General features: G+C 39.7%; 1 protein-coding gene across 12 annotated transcripts in view; it reads right to left on the reverse strand.

The window, feature by feature from the left end:
• Nucleotides 1-20,152, reverse strand: part of ppfia2 (PTPRF interacting protein alpha 2) — a 549,829-nt gene that overhangs the window by 228,832 nt on the left and 300,845 nt on the right. For all 12 annotated transcript variants that reach the window (XM_072551614.1, XM_072551612.1, XM_072551613.1 and 9 more), the window contains one exon: nt 6,556-6,660. In XM_072551614.1, coding sequence (XP_072407715.1) covers nt 6,556-6,660 — 105 coding nt within the window. The remainder of the gene's footprint in view (nt 1-6,555; nt 6,661-20,152) is intronic.

Consider the following 20,152-nt stretch of genomic DNA (forward strand, 5'->3'; position numbering starts at 1 on the left):
TGTAGTTGACTTTGAATGTCTTGAACTGCAATATTTTCTTGTTCACTTCAGGTTCTTCTGGTGAGTTCTGCCTTGCAATCATTTTTCTGTGGTCACCAATGGCTTCTTCACTGTGTCTCTGCAGTCACAAACTGCAGGTTATTCACTGCTGTGATCTTCCCGAAGTAAAAGCCAACTATATTATACTATCTGAGTTGACACTCCTCTGGAGCTGTGAAAATGCAAAATATCTTTATCTTTTGAATGGTTCCAAGAAAGTAGGTAGGATGCTGTTGTTTTCATCTGGTTTCACTTGCCAGAAACCATCATTCCCATCTACAGTAGTGAGGATATTGCCTTTGCAGATTATAGCAAAATTCCTTTAATGCTTAGTATGGGATAGTGGGATCTTTTCAAAATTTTATTTAGATTGTTTGGGTTGGTGCATGTTCTCAGCTTTCCAGGTTTCACTGTCGCTATGAAGCTATGCCATTCTGCAGGATTTGATAGTTTATTGATTATTTCCTTCTTCTCCAGCTATTAGGTTTTGCCTGTACAGGCTGGACTTAAGGACAGCTAGAACTTGATGTTCATTGCTGAATACCATACTTTTGTTAAGCTGTCAAATTATGCTATTACCAGACAAGTCAGATCCTAGACTGAAATCTAGCTTGGGGTAGACCATATTTTGCTTTAAACAAATCGGTCTCTCAATGAGACAGGAGCACACCATGTTGCAGATTTCGTTTTAACAGTAAAACAGCTGTTTATTAAGCAAAAGAAATTGAGATAAAATAGAATAAAACATCAATTTACTTATAAGACAAATTCATAGAGTTTTAAACACGCAGTTAAAATAAAAGGTAAAGTTGCCATAGTCTTACCTGACCAGGCTGCTCTCTCATTAGAAACTACTGATGGTAGCTTAATCAGAGAGTCACCACACCTCAAGTGAGAGGAGAGGTTGCAGAAGGACAGTTCTTCACGGTGACCTCAGCCAGTGTGGGATTGGAACACACACTGTTGGCATCATCTGCATTGCAAACTTGCCAACTGAACTAACTGACTCCCTGCAGAAGTATTCAGTGAATGGGGGCTGCATATCTTTTCCATGCCCTCAGAAGACTGCTCAGCAAATTATTTTGTGCTTATCAGCAGCCTCTCTTAGAAGTCCATTGGGTCCTGACACCTTACATGAGAGGGCCAATGAAACTACTACTATTGCCTCTGATAGTCTATCTCGCTGTCTTCTGCAACCTAGTGAGTCCTATCCTGCCTTCACGCACATTTAGTCGGGGACTATATAATGATTTTCAGCCTCTGCTACTTGTACTGTCACCAACAGCCATTCCTTCCACTGGTGCTAGTGATATGAGGAACATCAACCTCTGATCTGCCAACAGCTCTTGGCACTTGATGATTCTGTATGATTCAATAACTGTCACATAAATTACTGAAAATTACTTGATTCCATTGACCTCCTCCCATGGTACTGATTGGTAAGAGAACTGGCAGGGAATATCTATGTGTAAAACAACCATTGACTCAATACCGACCAACGTTTCAAGTTGACAAGAATCTATTTCCATGACAAATTTTGGATTGCCAGTAAATTTAAAGTAGTTCAAAAGGGAGAAATTAAAAAAAACAAAAGTAGAGGGATTTACCGCAGGTAGCCAAATTCACAAGTGTTTGTGAAGGTGTTTCAAGAAGCCATGTATTTTCATGAGGTTCCTGGCTTTTTCCATGACTCAGGATCCAATCAATGGCAGTCACACTATGTAAGGAACCAAAATCAAACAACTAAGACTCCAGTTGCCTCAATGTTCTTGTAGTGTGTGAAAACACCTGTTAAGCATTCAGGTTATCATCCAAAATAGATAAAATTACCATACTTTCTCCATACTTTATGATTTGGCCCTCACTGACATCTTCACATAAGAGAATCAGATCTATCAATAGTTTCTGGATGACAAAGCATGCTCTCTGATCTATTTCTGATAAGAGGTACACCCATTAAAGTTGACTGTTGATACATGAGAAATGCAAACAATTAAGCCAAAGAATGCTACTATGAATGTCAGATAAGCACCAGATATTTTAATGAACAACTTATCACCATGATCAAGATAGCTTCAAGTACATGGACAGATTTGTAAAAGACCTGAAGTATCCACAAGTCAGTGCTTTCAGAGTGGTTATGGTGTGTCATACTGTACACAACATTTTACAATGACTAAGTTTGGATTTTTAGGAGAAACGAAGTGCAGGGTGCACGTCATCCTCGGTAAATCAGAAGAGGTGGATGACAAGAAGGAGGAAGGTGATGATGCCAATTTAACACCAGCTGCTCATATTGCTGTGTATAATGCCAGGAAGATGAAAGAAAAATCTGTTTTCAACCGTGAAAAGCCAAAAAAAGCTTTAATGCAAAGCAAAATAACAAGGATGCTTGAAATGTGATTTTTTTAAAGGATCTTTAATTAGAGCTAAGCTACATTAATTGACAAGTTGACAGGAAGGAAGATTAGTGGACATTATCTGTCTTACAAATGCAGCTTATAAGCAAGGATAGATTTTAGGTTATTCTGCGGTGAGGAGAGAGGACTGTATTAATTTGCTACAAGTGACATTCATAATGAAGTAATCCCAGTAAATGACAAACAAAAAGTGTAGGCATACGTGAAGAAGCAAATAACAGAGTATGCCAATGAGACTCACAAAAGAAATGTGATAAGCAATAGCTGGCTTTTCTCTAAACAAAAAAAAATCCAAAGAATTGTGGATGCTGAAAATCAGAAACAAAAACTGAATTCCTGGAAAAACAGCAGGTCTGGCTACATCTGTGGAGAGAAGGGTCACTGGACCTGAAATATTAACTTTGCTTTCTCTCCATAAATGCTGCCAGACATGCTAAGCTTTTCCAGCAATTCCTGTTTCAGTTTATACCTTTGTTCTGTCAGTCAACTGGAACTGGCATAACCTAGTCAATTTTAGCTAACTGAGCATTTGATGATTTCAGGATCAGTTTATTTGTGAGTTAATTTGTAATTGACCAAGTATACAAGAATATAAGTTAAAGTATCTATACATTTTCACGATGATAGAATCAACTCCATAAAATCTAATACCCAGTATAGGAGCTACAAAAGATGTCTTGCCATCCAAGTTAATTCTCCAAACATATCACCATTCAGAGTGTGAATAGGCATGATCAAGACATGCATGGATTCATAAATCTTTCCAGACTTAGTCACTCTTTTGTGTGATTCCACCCGCTTAATTATATTTTCTATTTCATTTGTATAAGTTTCAACAAACTAACTCATTTAACTCAGAAGGACTCATGGAGATCTGTCTGGTGCGTACTTCAAAGGTTGAATCCAAGTTCAAATGCAGATGGAAGTATAAGTAAATATACCTTTTGAAAACTTCAAAACTCTTTTAAATGAACTTCAGGAGTGAGAAGAAAGGGATTTACTCACCACTATCAACTTAGTTATGATATAGATTCAGGGTGAAAGAACTGAAACCAACATGGTCATTCTAAAAGGTGAGAGACTTAACGAACAATTCAGGTCTTCTTCAATATATAATTTGAGTTACATCACACTGTAAGCTTTTGCCATTAATCCTGTGCCTACGATCTTACATTCCACAACCACCTGATGAAGGAGCAGTACTCCGAAAGCTAATGCTTCCAAATAAACCTATTGGACTATAACCTGGTGTTGTGTGATTTTTAACTTTGTACATCCCAGTCAAACACTGGCACCTCCAAATCAAGACTACCTTTAATCCATGACGATGAAGAGCTATTGAAAACCACAAATGCTGGAGATCACAGCAGATCAGACAGCATCCATGGTGAGACAGCTGTTCATCAAAGCTGAAGTGAAGTGTGGAGGAGGCAGCTTTTATGCTATAGTTGCAGGCGGCAGGGTTACAGTGCTGGGGAGAAAAGATGTTGATAATTCAGATTAAGTGATCAGAATGTTAGAATGGAAGAACAATGGTGTGTCTAACTGCCAGATTTAAAAGAACAGATAGTCCCACTGGGATGGGTGGGGGGGCGGGGGGGAGGAGGGAGAGAGGACATGGTGACAGAGAATGTAACAAGTAAAGCTAAAAGAAAGGGAAAGAATGGGAGTTGGTTCAGAATTTGAAGGTATTGAACTCAATATTAAGTCTAGAAGGCTGTAAAATGCCTCATCTGAGGATTGAGATGTTGTTCCTTGAGTTTGTGCTGTGATTCACAGGAGCACTGCAGCATGCTGGGAATAGACAAGTGAACATGCGAGCTGATGCTGTGTTAAAACAACTGGCTGTAGGAAAATCGGTGTCATGCTTGCACACAGAACAAAGGTATTCTGCAAAATGGTCACCCAATCTGTGTTTGGTTTCTCCAATGTACAGTAGGCCACATTGGGTGGAGTGAATGCAATATGCAAGATTTGAGGAGGTATAGGTGAAATGCTGGGCAGGTGAGCAGGAAGGAGACGAAAGGGCAGATGTTGCATTTTCTGTGGTTATATGGGAAGGTACCGTGGTAAGGGGTTGAGGTGTTGGTGGTTGTGGAACGGTCTAGGATTTCCCAGAGTGAATAATCCCTATGAAATACAGATAGGGTGGAATGAGGGAAAGAAATGTTTAGTGGTGCCATTCTGCTGGAGTTGCCTGAAATGATGGAGAATGATCCTTTGAATGCAGAGGCTGGTGGAATGACAAGTGAGGACAAGGGAGACCGGATCACATTGTTTTGAGTGATGGAACAGGCAAGGGCAGAAGCACAGGTAATAGGTTGGATGTGGTTGAAGGCCCAGAAAACCACAATGATCGGGAAACCATGGTTATGGAAGAAGCAAGACATATCAGCAGTGCTGTTTTAGAAGGTGTTATCATCTGAACAGCTGCAACATAGGCGAAAGAACTGGGAGTATGGGATGAAGTCTTTGCAGGATGTGAGGTGTGAACAGCTGCACTGAAGGTAGCTATGGGAGTCAGTGGCTTTATAGTGGATGGTCGTAGGCAGTATATTCCCTGAAATGGAGACAGAGAGGTCAAGGATAGGAACAGAAGTCTTGTAAAGTTATAAAGGGTCAAAATTGGGGGCAAAATGAAATTTTTCAAGGTCCTGGTGGGAGCATGATGCAGAACTGAAGCAGTCATTGATGTACTGCGAAAAGAGTTGTGAGAGGGGGTCAGTGTAGAACTGGAATGAGGATTGTTCAAGTTACCCCATAAAGAAGCAAGCATACCTGGGACCTATGTGGGTGCCCATAACCACTCATTTGACTTGGCAGAAGTGAGATTAATTAAAGAAAAAATTGTTCAATAAGAGAACAAGTTGAGCCAGGTGGAAGAGAGTGATAGTGGATGGAGAGTATTCAGGCCTCTGGTCAAGGAAGGAGGCAAGAGCTTGCAAACCGTCCGGGTGGAGGATGGAATTATAGAGGGATTGGACATTCATGGTGAACTTCAATTGTTATTTTCTCTCATTTCTTCCCTTTCTTTTAGCTTTACTTGTTACATTCTCTGTCACTATGTCCTTTCTACCCTTCCCCTTCCCCAGTGGGACTGTCTTCTCTTTCAGGTATGGCAGTTAGACACACCATTGTTCTGCTGTTCTCACATTCTGATCACTTAATCTGAACTGTCAACATCTCTTCTCCTCAGCACTGCACACCCCACATCCCCATAGCCATCCACCAACTGCACGCACCCCCCCCCCCCCCCTCCACCCACCAACCACAGCATAAATGCTACCCACCCCAAACTTCACTTCAGCTCTCATGAAATGTCATCTGGACACAAAACCTTAGCTTGCTCACCATAGATGCTGTCTGACCTGCTGTGATCTCCAGCATTTGCTGTTTCTAGTTTCTACAGTAATTTGCTCCTACATGATAAAGAACTACTTCAGTGTCAGGTTCATGCTTGCATAATCATTGAAAAGTGCAAACAATCTTTCTACACTAGTTTCATTTTCAGATTTAGTTCTCAAAAAATTATGGTATAAACTAGGATTATAAATTACGGTAATGCAACAAGTGATAAATTGTCTTTCAACGCCGGGAAATGTTATCCTCATGAAATCTCCACTGCACAGATCTGCAAAATTAAGTTTAAAATTAAAATTTGTGTGCTGGTAATTTCTTCAGATGTGTTCTCTTTTGATTGCAGTAGGTTCTCAGGATGTGCTACAGTTACAAATAACAATCCTGCTCAGTATTTGTCAAACTATTGCGGCAGAGGGGAAGCAGCTCCAAAGAATTTTCTCAATTTTTCCTCATGCTTGAGCAATTGTTGAGTGGATGGAAGTTTAACAGATAGTTGAAGTAAATGTTGTCAGTAATGAATAGCAGTTAATTGAGAACATGAAATGAAATCAGTAAGTAATTACTGTCATATACAAGTACAAACAGTTATGCTTCTGATAAGATAATAAAGAAGTCAATACTTTTTTCGCAAAAATTGTTTGGAATATAAGATATTTAAAATCAACTACATGTCTGCAAAATAATCTGATGCCCATAGAAAGAATAATAGCTATAAATGAAGTAAATATTTACTAACCTTTCCGTGCATCTTTTGACTTTGCTCCACTCCCTCGGTAGGTTCCGATTCGATTAATTCTTCATTCTTCTGGGCATGGACTGTTTGCTCTTGCTGTATTGCTATCTGTAAATAAATGAAACAAAGCTGCTCTCACAAATAAAGTATGAGATAAGACAAATATTTACTGGCACATTAAAAATACAACAAGCAGAGTTTTGTAAATGGAAATTTTTTAAGAACGTTATTACAAATCAAACTAAATAGAATTTTAAGTAAATCAGCTTATATAGTCAATGTCCATTATATAATTAAACTTCTTTAATCTACAAGACAATTTAGAAGAATTATGTAATCTTGAGGACAACATATAATCTGAAAATATTTTTTAAATGTTCTATTGTCAGTGAAGCCATGACTTCTTGAATTTGGATGGAAAAGTATATAGGTCTGGCTTAATTCCATTATACCAACTGTAGCTGTAGTTAGGCAGTAAAACTGCAATAGGAGATAAAATGGTTTTGGATGCCCACTAGTGGATTCTTGACATTGTAAGCACATAGGAAATACTGCTTTCCAATAATGGTGGAATGGCAGTGGATTTCCTCCAGAAATCTACTTATGTGCAAACCTAGCAAACTGAATCAGGGCCAGGGTAGGATGAGGCCAAGGGGTAGAAGTACCATCTTGTCCCCGCTCCATCCTTGCATCTGGCCTGCAGTAAGTGCAAACCATTCGCGAAGGTAGCACAATTATAATAAGGCATCATTTTTGCTAACTAAATAAATCATATTTTTAAAATGTGGAAGTTAAAGGAAATCATATAGTTTATAATACCATGTAATGTGTGTGCCACTTCCTGGTCCAGCATTTATTGCCCATTCCAAATTTGTATTGAAAATGTTGTAAACTGCCTTCTTGGACTGCACCAGACTTCAGGTCTAGGTACACTCACACACTGTTAGGAAGGGAGCTTCAGGATTTTGATTCAGTGTCAGTGACAGAATGGAAAATAGTTCCGAGTCAAAATGGCATGTGACTTGGAGGCAAATTTGCAAGTAGTTATGTGCGCCCATGAATATGCTGCCCTCGTCCTTGTAGGTGGTAGAGGTCAGAGGTTTACAAGGTGCTATCAAAGAAGTTTTGGTTGCATGCTGAAGTGCATCTTGAAGATGGTACACATTACCAACACTGTGCATCAGCTGTGTAGGGGGCAATTGCCACTACTGACATCTTACGGTAATTGTCACTTATACTAGTGTGTAGCAATGGTAAGAATTGTTTGAGGTGATTCACTGTCACCAATCCTCTTTTATCATTGTTTTATCTTGGGCATATCGAGTGATTAGTGGTTGAGAATCTACAGAAGAGGCACTTCTTGGGTCATAAGAAGGTTTTTCTAGTTAGACATAATTACAGAGTTTGTGCAGATATGTCTGTTCCTCTGATAGCTAGAACAGAATTCCTTCTCTCCACCTATTGACTGTGTGTGATATTTGTGCAATGAGTGGAGCTGTTTTGAACATGAACATAAACCCCTCAAAAGGCGTCCCTTCAAATAAATGCTAAGACGACAATGAGAGCAGATAGTTGTCATAATCAATGTCAACAGTTTAGTTCTGCTATTCATATGTAGTACCTCAATAAGTTTATAAATCTTCACATGCCATTTCATTACTGTAAACCACTAGCTTCCATTCACCACCATTCATACATTCCATTCATGAACCTAACAACAACTCTTACTAACTATGACTCATACCTTATCTCATCCTCACACTTAGTATTGCAGATGCACACTTCTAACTAACAGTTGACATTTATTATGTATACTTCAGACAGTCACATCACTTGAACACAATGCAGCAGATTCACTGACATACTTAGAGAGAAGTCTTGCTGGGCAATGTGGCCCATAATTGGAACTCAAATAACTGGAATGGTTACTCAGTCCCATTGGTGCAGCCACGACTGAGGACACGGACAGTGCATGGAATAAGCTATTAATAGTATATGCCTACCTAATCCTCCTCATATCGCACTTCACTGTTATCCCAATAATCTGTTCTAATTTGCAAGCCACAGGAGACGTAACTATGTATCACTTGCTTCACTGAATCCCACACAGGCAACCAAGTCAGCTTGAATTCTGGCATTCTACAAATATTAAATGGTAAACATAGAAGTGCAATCTGTATGTAGTGAGTCATTGACCATTAAGTAGAATGTAACTGGGTCAAGAGAAAGAATAGACATTTGCAAGTTCTATGAAAGGTGAAAAAACACATAAATTCTGCTCCAAAAGACTCAGATGAGGATTGTAATAACATTTAGGAAAAGGTAATGAACACAGAGAAATGCTTCTATATTGTAAAGCCAGTCAAAAAACTTCATGATGCTTTTGAAGAACATGAAGGTTGTAGCTCCAACTTGGCACTAGACTTCTTGCAAGTCTTGGAATCCAACCTTTCTCGCATGGAAGTGCTGACCAAATCCACGTGAGAACTTGTAGACCCAATTAAGTTGCAGCATCTGATGAGTAATGTCTCAGCTTCCAGTGCAGCACAAGCAGAGCACATAGTGTTTGAGTGCTGTAATGGGAGTTCAGACTGAAGTAATAAAATTTCATGCTATCATAGCTTTAGATACCTGTGATGAAGCTACATTCTCTGATAGCTGTCCAACAATCTGTGTCCTGCAGCAGTAGAGCAGAGATGCAGGAAATCACAAAATGCTGGAAATAAGTCAGAAAATTATGGAAAAACTCAGCAGGTCGAACAGCATCTGTGGAGAGGGGAATAGTTAATATTCAGTTCAAGGCAGTTTCTACATGAATTTCAACGGAAATATTATTCTTTGTATTTCAAATCTCACTTTAATTCCAGGTATCTCCAAGGCATTTAATGTTCCTTGAACTTCTGTTTTTGCTGCATCCTGAGATCTACATATACTGTGTACTGCAGCATATTGCTTGAATTGTTGAAGCACTGACCTAAAGTAATGACAGCTGTTCTATGAAGCCCAAATCCCTGCCATCTCATCAATGGCATTTGTATCAAAGTTTTATGAATGCCAAAAATCTGAACTAAAACAGAAAATACTGCAAATACTCAGTAGGTCTGGCATTGTTTTTAGAGAGAGTAACAGAGTTAAAGCTTCATATCAATGACCTTTCAACAGATCTTGTCCTGTCAGCCATCTGGTCTAGATGGTGGCCACCCATGCTAAAACTGTGTGGTCCAAAGCTGGGTCTTTTAAGCACAAGAGTTGTTTGAGGGTTTTCTGCAAGGTTATATGCAATCTTTTCCCAATAAGTCAGTCGCCTTCCACCAGACATAGGGTGCACTGTGTAAGAGAACAAAACCAGAAAAAGATGCCCACTAATTGCCACAAAAGATACATCTAAAGGTAATTAGTTGAGTTTTGTATGGATATTGCATATTCTATTAGATAAAGGTGACATGGAATGGTCATTTTGTGGTGGCTTTTATTTCAGGATTGTGGCCTGGGGAATCCTGTGATGTCCTGTAACAGAGATGAGTGGAACTGTTGTAAAATAGACTTGTATTTATGACTCTATACATGAGGCGCTCATGGAACATGGATATTTTAGTTTCATCCTCCCATCTCTCATCCTCCTCGTGTTCCTCTTCAAGTAGCCACCAAATCCATTGTTGTAACAGCTTTGTCTTCATGGTGTGGTAGACCCTGCAAAGCTCCATAAATGGAAACAACTGCTTCAGCTAGTTTGGAGATGATCTCTAGTTCGGAGATGATCTCTAGTTCAACCAAGGAAGCATATTCATTGTATTAGCATCTCAACTATCTAATTTACAATGGTTTTGTGGTAGACCATTGCCTGTCAACCAGAGGCCCATTGTTGTAATAAAAAGCTGGATCTTCTAGGCTCAAAGCAGTTTAAGAATTTTCTGCAAAGCCATCTGCATTGATTGCATGCTGGCCATGTGTGATTTGGTTGTGAAAAAGAATCATGAGCTAGTTGGAGAGCAGATGTCCCTTGGATGCCCAACAGTCATCCTTTAATTTGACATAGTGGCTAAAAAAAAATGCAACATGGCTTCTGCTGGGTTAGTGGGAAGCACCGGTATAATGTTCAGAATATGGATACAAGCCAATTGCACAGCAGATAATAATCCCTGCAGTTGTGGTACATTTCAGCATTGAGATTAGATGCACACAAAGATATGCAGGTGCAATCAGTGGTATCCTGCACCATGGATAAGCTGGCTATCCTGATGCACTACATCCATTTCTTCCTGTTTCGACAGAGCACATTGAAATCGCTCTCCTTGTAAAGAGAGTCTCAGTCATCTCTCTGTAGCATCAGTGATAAATTGGGAAATGTCAGACATCTTGATTGTTCCAGCATGATAATGAACCATTTATCAGCTGAATTTATGACTATCATAGAATTGCGCTGTGTAAATATCATACAATTGAGTGGATGAGGTAAAGTGAGAGCAAATTAAAGCTGAAGTCAAATTGCATTACAAGCAAAAGATAAGCCTCTTTCCCAGGAGACACAAGCAAGTCCTAGCGAATTAATGAATCAATTTGGCATGGAAAACATGTGTGAAAATGCTGCTCCTTAAAAAAGGTTATGTTATCAAAGGGGTCATAAAGTCATGGGTTCTGAGATGTCTGGGTTTACCTACTTGAAGAAGCTTTTAAAAAAAACACTTAAACAATGAAAGGAGAGTGGCTAGTTCTCCAGCTCAGCTTTTCTCTCATTTGTTTTGGTTTTTGCAGTCTGGCTGTTCAGAGCTGCTGGTCAATTTAAGCTGGTTAAGTGAATTGGCCATGCTAAATTGCCCGTAGTGTTAGGGGAAGGGGTAAAATGTAGGGGAATGGGTCTGGGGGGTTGCGCTTCGGCGGGTCGGTGTGGACTTGTTGGGCCAAAGGGCCTGTTTCCACACTGTAAGTAATCTAAGTAATCAAATATAAGTAAAAGAAACAGCGATATGGAAGAAGGTGTTCCCTGCTGAACCTCTCTGCCATCTCTCTCTCCTGTAAGAACCTGTGTCTAATTTTTCCTTTTTGCCAAAATGGTTTATGGGAATGGTCACAGGACTTTGAACAGCATCATTAAGTTGGGATAATCTGTTGGGTTTTCAGATAGGTTAAGTTATTCTGTATTCTGTTCGCTTTTGTTTGTGTTTCATTTGGTACTCTGTGGATATATTCTATTTTGTTGAAAATCGAGGAGTTTTGACCAGCTGCATCACTCCTAGAGTATCCACATTACACCTGCTTAAAACAATTAGAAAAGTTAGCATCTGGGCCACCTTCTTCAAATGTTTAAGGGGGTCTGGCCTGGTACATAACAGATTGGAGGCTCATCCGGGATTCGTTTTAAAGTTCTGATTTTGGATTAAGGTTTTTGGACTCAAAGGCAGTGAGTGGTTTGTGTTCGTGTTATTTGCTCTGGGTGTTGATTTTGTTTGGTTTAAACAGTGCTTGGTATTGCAATAGCTCTTTCAGCCACTAAGACTTTTCTGACGGGTGAAAGAAGTGACTTTGTGGGTTTTACAAAAGGTAAACAAGACAAAGCTGCTGTAATTGGCAAGTAGGCTGGATCTGAAATTGCAGGTGTCTACGAGAATAGACGTGGTTATTACCAAAACAGCTCAAATTTAAATGTGTTGGGAAGGCCACTGGAATCTTTGGAAATGGCTCTTAACATTGCTCAAGAAGTACTGGAGTTTGCTTCCCAAATATGCCAAGAATGTTTAGAAAGATAGAGGGAGAATATACTTTTAGGATTGGCAAACTGGTTAGAATTAGTTTTATCCAGGGACAAAAGAAAAGCTGAAATTGTAATAGAGTTGGTCAAGCATTTGGGTATATTAGAGAAATAGAGAAATGCAGTGGATATAGAAAAATTGAAATTGCAAGTGAGGTAACAGGAGTTAGAAGATAAAGAAGGGTAAAGAAGAATCATGTTAGAAGATAAAGAAAGGGAGAAAAGGTTTTTACCTGAACAAAAAGGAAAGGAGAATAGGACACTAGCAGAGGAAAGAGAAAAATAACAAATCACTTTATGAGAACAAAAAGAAAGAGAGAGAGAAGAAAGGAAGAAAGAGACAGAATTTGAACTTGAGAAATTGGCACTTAGACAGGAAAGTCAGCTTAAAAAGATGGAGATAAAGGCTGAAGGTAAGCTTTGTGAGGAAGAGAGTGAGGATGAACAAACTCATGGTAGCCAAAGGCCTGATGCGAACCTGTTTAAATATAGTTAATTAAACATTTAAATATATTTAAGTAGATTGTCTACATTTGCTGAGAAGGTCGCGATAACTTTTTTCGTCTCATTTGAAAAGATGACTAAACAAATGCAGTGGCCAGTGACCATGTGGGTTTTTTTGATCCAAACAAAACTTGGGTAGAGCTAGTGAGGTATTTGCTTCACTATCAGCAGAGGTATCTGGGGCATATGAGGTGGTGAAAAAAAGCCATCTTAAGTGCATATGGGCTTACACCAGAAGCTTAAAGACAATGTTTCAGACTTCTAAGAAAGAACCCTGGTCAAACATACGTTGAGTTTGAAAGGATAAGGGCAGTAAAAATAGAGCAAACCTACGACACTCTTCGAGAAACCATTATTTTGAAGGAGTTCAAACATTCACTTCCTGAGGTCGTGAGAACTCATGTGGAAAAGCAGAGAGTTAAAATGGCAAGATTAGCAGCTGATATGTCTGATGATTATGAGTTGGTTCATAAAACAAAGTTTGGCTTCCAACATCAGTTACAAATCGTGAAGGATAGAAATTGGGGAAAAGAGAAATCTTTAAGTGGTTAAGGAAAGGTAGATCTTGGTGAAGATCATAAGGATAACTTACCACAGGGTAAAAAGGTGAAAGAGAAGTTAAAAAGCTCTGGCGTTTTCACTGGAATAAAGTAGGCCACATGAAACCACAGTATTGGTGGGTTAGCAAAAGCATTGGGAAGACAGATGTAGGAAACCAGGATGTCAGTGAATTTTGTTGGAGTGGTAATGGAAAGCACAGTGGAGGCTAAAAAGCTGCATCAGAATGCACAATCTGGTCGGAGATGGTAAAGGACCAAGTGTCAGATCTTCTTAAACCATATAATTGCAAAGGTAAAGTTTACTCGCATGGGCCATGCGCAGCAGTTAAAGAGGTTAAAATATTAAGAGATACAGGATCCACTCAAGCTTTGAAGTTGAAAGATGAGGAGATACGTACCTCTAAAGGACTACTGCCAGAAAAAAATGCTAGTAACAGGAATTCACAGTGAAACAACAAGTTGCCAATTACGGCAAGTGAGGTTAGAGTGTCCTGTGAGAAGTGGAGAAGTTGCGGAGGGAGTAGTGGAAAAATCCTCAGCTCCAGGAATACAATTTGTCCTTGCCATTGATATAGAGGTTCACAAGTAGGAGTGCTGCCTACTGTGGTTGAAAATCCAATGGAAACTCAGACAACTGAGCTACTAAAAGACACATATCCAAGGATTTTTCCTGACTGTATGGTAATGAGGTCACAAAGTCATCCGTTGAAACAAGAAAGATCAAAGAGTACCAATAAGAAAGTTGAAGTGGAATTAGCAAAGACCCTGGTTGACAAATTGTTGAGACAAAACAAGAGCAGATAGATGACAAAGCATACATGTTTAGTTCAGATAAATTAACTGAATTACAGCAGAAAGATGAGAAAGTAAACTAATTATATCAAAAGAATACACAGAAGAAGAATCTAGATATATCCTTAAATGCTATTATCTAAAAAATGATGTCTTAATGAGGAAATTGAGACCACCATATATTCAGGCAGATGAGAAATGGGCAGAAGTTCATGAAGTCATATTGCCAGTGAGTTATAGAAAAGAGGGGTTGCAGGTAGCACATGAACTACCAGTAGGAGGTCACTTAGGGGTAAGAAAAACTCAAGCTAAAATATGAAAACGTTTTTACTGGCCTGGATTGCACAAGGATGTGGGTGAATTTTGCCAGACATGTCATATATATCAGGTTATTGGAAAACCACAGGCTGAAATAAAAACTGTACCTTTAATACCCACACCTGATTTTGAGGAATCTTTGACAAAAACAAAAAATGGGAATTAGTATTTGTTAACAATAATGGATGCGCCCTCTAGATTTCCAGAGGCCATTCCATTATGCAAAATCACAGCTAAAAGGAGTTACTCAAATTTTTCATGAGATATGGACTACCCACAACCAGATACAATCAGATCAAGGGTCACATTTTACCTCAAAATTATTCAAGGAAATTATGGACAGCTTAGGAATAAACCAATTCAAATCGACTGCATACCACCCAGCATCGCAGGGAGCGCTAAAAAATGACATCAGACATTAAAGACCATGTCAAAGGCTTATAGGTGACTGCCCAGATGATTGGGATAAAGGAATTCCATTTGTACTTTTTGTCATCCGAGATGCACCAAATGAATCAACCAAATTCAGTCCCTTTGAATTAATTTTTGGACGTGAAGTGAGAGGACCGCCAAAATTGATGAAGGAGAAAATGGAAAGTCATAATTCAGAGAACACATATTTGGACTATGTGTCAGATTTTAGGCAAAGATTAAATAGAGCGGGGGACTTGGCGAGATAGCATTTAAACGTATCACAGCACGCAATGAAACAGGAAGCAGACAGGAAATCAAAAACTCAGTTTTGCTATCGGAGATAAGGTATTAATGTTACTTCCAGTGATAGGTGAACCTTGAAATGCAAGGTTTAGTGGACCTTATCAAATTGAAAGAAGGTTGAATGAGGTGAACTATTTGATAAGGACTCCAGACAGAAATAAATCTCTCAGAGTGTCATGTGAATATGCTCAAAAGGTACTTTGACAGAGAAGGAAAGTAAAAGAAGACTGTGTTATTGGTTACAAAACAGAGCGAAGAATCAAGTTCAGAGAATTCTGAATTGACCTAAAGAGTTATTACTTTCACATAGGGGGATATGTTGAAATAAGCTGGTAAGTACTAACTTAATTATGAATTATGTAGATTTTGCAGATGCTGTTCCAATTCAACAATGTCCTTATAATGCTATAAAGTTGGCACAGGTTCAAAATGAGATTGAACGTGTACTCCAAGACGACATAATCAAAATTACAGTGACTGGACCTCACCCAAATGGTTATGTATGGACTATTGCAAACTCAATGCAGTTACAAAGACTGATGCATATCCAACTCCGCATTTAGAAGACTGAATTGAAAAGGTGGGACAAGCAACTTATATTTCTAAGTTGGACTTGCTCAGAGGATACTGGCAGGTACCTCTGACTGAAAGAGTGAAGACAATTTCAGCTTTTTAAACACCAAATGGACTATATCAATTTAAATTCATGCTTTTTGGTATGAAAAATCCACCAGCCACATTTCGAAGACTAACCAATAAGATCATTTCTGGATTACCCACTTGTGTTCTATATAGATAATCTAATGATTTTTAGTCACACATAGAAATTTTATCCAAATTGTTACATTGAATTCAGGAGGTAGACTTGGTGATAAACCTAGATAAAAGTGAATTTGACAAAGCTTAAGTCACCTTTCTGGGCCATGTTACTGGACATGCACAAATGGCCCCACAGAACACCAAAGCTAATTGGGGAGTTTCCCCTACTACCATCAAAAAGAGTAGTACTACGATTCCTGGGATTGAGTGGATTTTATCAAAGATTCATACCAAATTTTAGCAGTGTGGCTTCTCCACTGAAGAAAGGCAAGACACTTCAGTAGACAGCAGACTGTCAGAGGGCTTTTGACAGCCTGAAAGCTGTGTTGACCACTGCCCCAGGATAAGGCATACCTAATGTGGGCGGCACGGTGGCACAGTGGTTAGCACTGCTGCCTCACAGCGCCAGAGACCCGGGTTCAATTCCCACCTCAGGCCACTCTCTGTGTGGAGTTTGCACATTCTCCCCGTGTCTGCGTGGGTTTCCTACGGGTGCTCCGGTTTCCTCCCACACTCCAAAGATGTGCAGGTCAGGTGAATTGGCCATGCTAAATTGCCCGTAGTGTTAGTTAAGGGGTAGATGTAGGGGTATGGGTGGGTTGCGCTTCGGCGGGGCGGTGTGGACTTGTTGGTCCGAAGGGCCTGTTTCCACACTGTAAGTAATCGAATCTAATCTAATTATGCAAAGCCATTCAAGGTGGCTATCGATGCGAGTGATGTGGGTGTTGGTGCTGTGCTCTTACAGGAAGATGGCGTGAAGATAGAAAGACCTATCAGGTATTTCTCCAGGAAATTGAACATTCTTTAGCAGAAATATTTGACTGTTGAAAAGGTGACTTTGAGCTTGGTGTTGGCATTACAACAGCTTAATATATACGTTACCAGCAATGTATCTGAGACAATCATATACAGTGATCATAACCCAAAGAAGTTTGTGAAGACACTTAAGGACAAAAATTTTAGACTGTTTACATGGAGCTTGTTGTTACAGCCATTCAATTTGAAAATTGTGCATGTGGCAGGATGAAAAAATGTGATTGCCGATGCATTGTCAAGACTTGGCTGAAAAATGGAGGCGTTCGGTGGCAGGAGTAAATGGACTGAAACAGAATGTAGTAGTGCATGTTTGCAAGTTTATAGTCAATGTAATGTATATGGGTGTTGTAAGATTAAGGAGTTTAAAAATGAAGTCACCGTTGAATATTGATGGTTCATTTTTTCAAGGGGAGGTCTGACAATGCTGCTTCTTTAACAAGATTATGTTGTCCATGTTTTTTTAAGAGGGGTCATAAAGTCATGGGTCCTGAGATGTCTCATTATGCTACTTGAAGACACTTTTAAGTTTAAAAAAAACTTGGACAATGAAAGGAGAGTAGCCACTTTTTCCAGCTCAGCTTTTCTCTAGTTTGTTTTGATTTTTGAAGTCTGGCTGTTCAGAGTTACTGGTCAGTTTAAGCTGGGGAATCAAAAGAAACGACTACATGGAAGAAGGTGTTCCATGCTGAATCTCTCTGCCATCTCTCTCTCCTGTAAGAACTTGTGTTTGATTTTTCCTTCTTGCCAAAGTGGTGTTTATGGGGTCTGTTGCAGACATTTGGAACAGCATAATTAAGTTGGGATGGTCTGTTGGGTTTTTGGTTAGGTTAAGTTATTTTGTGTTCTGTTCTCTTTCATTTGTTTAATTTGGTACTCTGTAAATAAATTCTGTTTTGTTGAAAATCAAGGGGTTTTGACCAGCTGCATCACTTCTGGCATATCACCATCACATGTGCTTAAAATAACTAGAAAAGTCAGGAACTGGGCTACCTTCTTGAAATGTTCTGAGGGGGTCTGGCTTGGTCCATTACACATAGCACGTTTCTGGTGTTTGCCAGTGGTCAAACTGATCATTTGCGAGAGTTTGAATAATGTAAATATTTGAAAGTTTAAGAAGGAAATTGAAGGGAAAGTTAGAACAAGAGAAGTCAAGAAAGACAACGGTATCAATGGAGCAGAAAATTCACGAAGGAATCATGCCGTAAGGTTGAGTGAAATAGGGATTGATAGGAAAGGTGAGGGCAGTAACAAATTAAAAATATTATATATGAATGCACGAAGCATTAGAAATAAAGTGGATGAGCTTGAGGCTCATTTGGAAATTGACAGTTACGATGTTGTGGGGATAACGGAGACGTGGCTTCAAGTGGACAGGGCCTGGGAAATGAATATTCAAGGCTATACGTGCTATCGTAAGGACAGACTGACGGGCAGAGGGGGTGGGGTGGTCCTATTGGTAAGGAATGGTATTCAGTCCTTTGCGCGGGAGGACCTAGAATCAGGGGATGTAGAGTCAGTATGGATAGAGCTGAGAAATTCTAAGGGTAGAAAGACTCTCATGGGAGTTATCTACAGGCCCCCAAACAGTAGTCTGGATTAGGGAGTAAGCTGAATAAGGAGCTGAAATTGGCCTGTCGCAAAGATATTACTACAGTTGTTATGGGGGATTTCAACATGCAGGTAGACTGGGAGAATCAGAATGGTACTGGACCCGAAGAAAGGGAGTTTGTGATGGATTCTTAAGACAGCTGGTGCTGGAGCCTACCATGAAGAAGGCAATTCTGGATCTGGTGTTGTGCAATGAACCGGATTTGATCAGGGATCTCGAAGTGAAGGAGCCATGAGGAGGTAGTGACCATACAATAAGCTTTGGAATATAAGCTTTGGACCATAAGCTTTGGACCATACAATAAGCTTTGGAATATAAGCTTTGGACCACACAATACAATAAGCTTTAATCTGCAATTTGAAAGGGAGAGGGTACAATCAGAAGTGACAATATTTCAGTTGAATAAAGGGAACTACGGAGCTATGAGGGAGGAGCTGTCCAAGGTTCAATGGTGCAATACCCTAGCAGGGATGGCAGTGGGGCACCAATGGCAGGTATTTCTGGGTTTAATGCAGAAGATACAGGATCAGTTCATTCCAAAAAGGAAGAAAGATCCTAAGAGGGAGGCAGGGTGGCCATGGCTGACGAGGGAAGTTAAGAAACATATAAAGTCAAAAGAGAAAAAGTATAACATAGCAAAGATGAGTGGGAAAACGGAGGACTGGGAAGCTTTTATAGAACAACAGAGGATAACTAAGAAGGAAATAGGCAGAGAAAAAATGAGGTACCAAGGTAAACTGGCCAAAAATATAAAGGAGGACAGTAAAAGCTTTTTTAGGTATTTGAAAGGTAAAAAAATGGTTAAGACTAAAATTGGGCCCTTGAAGACAGAAACGGGTGAATATATTACGGGGAACAAAGAAATGGCAGAAGTGTTGAATTGGTACTTCAGATCTGTGTTCACTGGGGAAGACACAAGCAATCTCCCAGAGGTAATAATGGCTGAAGGACCTGAACTGATGGGAATTTATATTTGCCAGAAAATGGTGTTGGAGAGACTGTTAGGTCTGAAGGCTGATAAGTCCCCAGAAGCTGATGGGTACTGAGGGAGGTGGCTGTAGAAATCGTGGATGCATTGGTGATCATTTTCCAATGTTCTATAGATTCAGGATCAGTTCCTGTGGATTGGAGGGTGGCTAATGTTGTCCCACTTTTTAAGAAAGGAGGGAGAGAGAAAGCAGGGAATTATAGACCAGTTAGTCTGACCTCAGTGGTGGGAGTCAATTATAAAGGATGAAATTACGACACATCTGGATAGCAGTAATAGGATAGGTCAGAATCAGCATGGATTTATGAAGGGAAAATCATGCTTGACTAATCTTCTGGAATTTTTTGAGGATGTAACTCTGAAGATGGACGAGGGAGATCCAGTGGATGTCGTGTACCTGGACTTTCAGAAAGCCTTTGATAAAGTCCCACATAGGGGGTTAGTGAGTAAAATTAGGATGCATGGTATTGGGGACAAAATACTGACTTGGATTGAAAATTGGTTGGCTGACAGGAAACAAAGGGTAGTGATAAACGGCTCCCTTTCAGAATGGCAGGTGGTGACCAGTGGGGTACCGCAGGGATCAGTGCTGGGACCGCAGCTTTTTACAATATACATTAATGATATAGATGATCGTATTAAAAGTAATATTAGCAAATTTGCTGCTGATACTAAGCTGGGTGGCAGGGTGAAATGTGAGGAGGATGTTAGGCTGACCTGGACAGGCTAGA

This window comes from Chiloscyllium punctatum, chromosome 32 (genome assembly GCF_047496795.1).
Source record: "Chiloscyllium punctatum isolate Juve2018m chromosome 32, sChiPun1.3, whole genome shotgun sequence".
Lineage (NCBI taxonomy): Eukaryota > Metazoa > Chordata > Chondrichthyes > Orectolobiformes > Hemiscylliidae > Chiloscyllium > Chiloscyllium punctatum.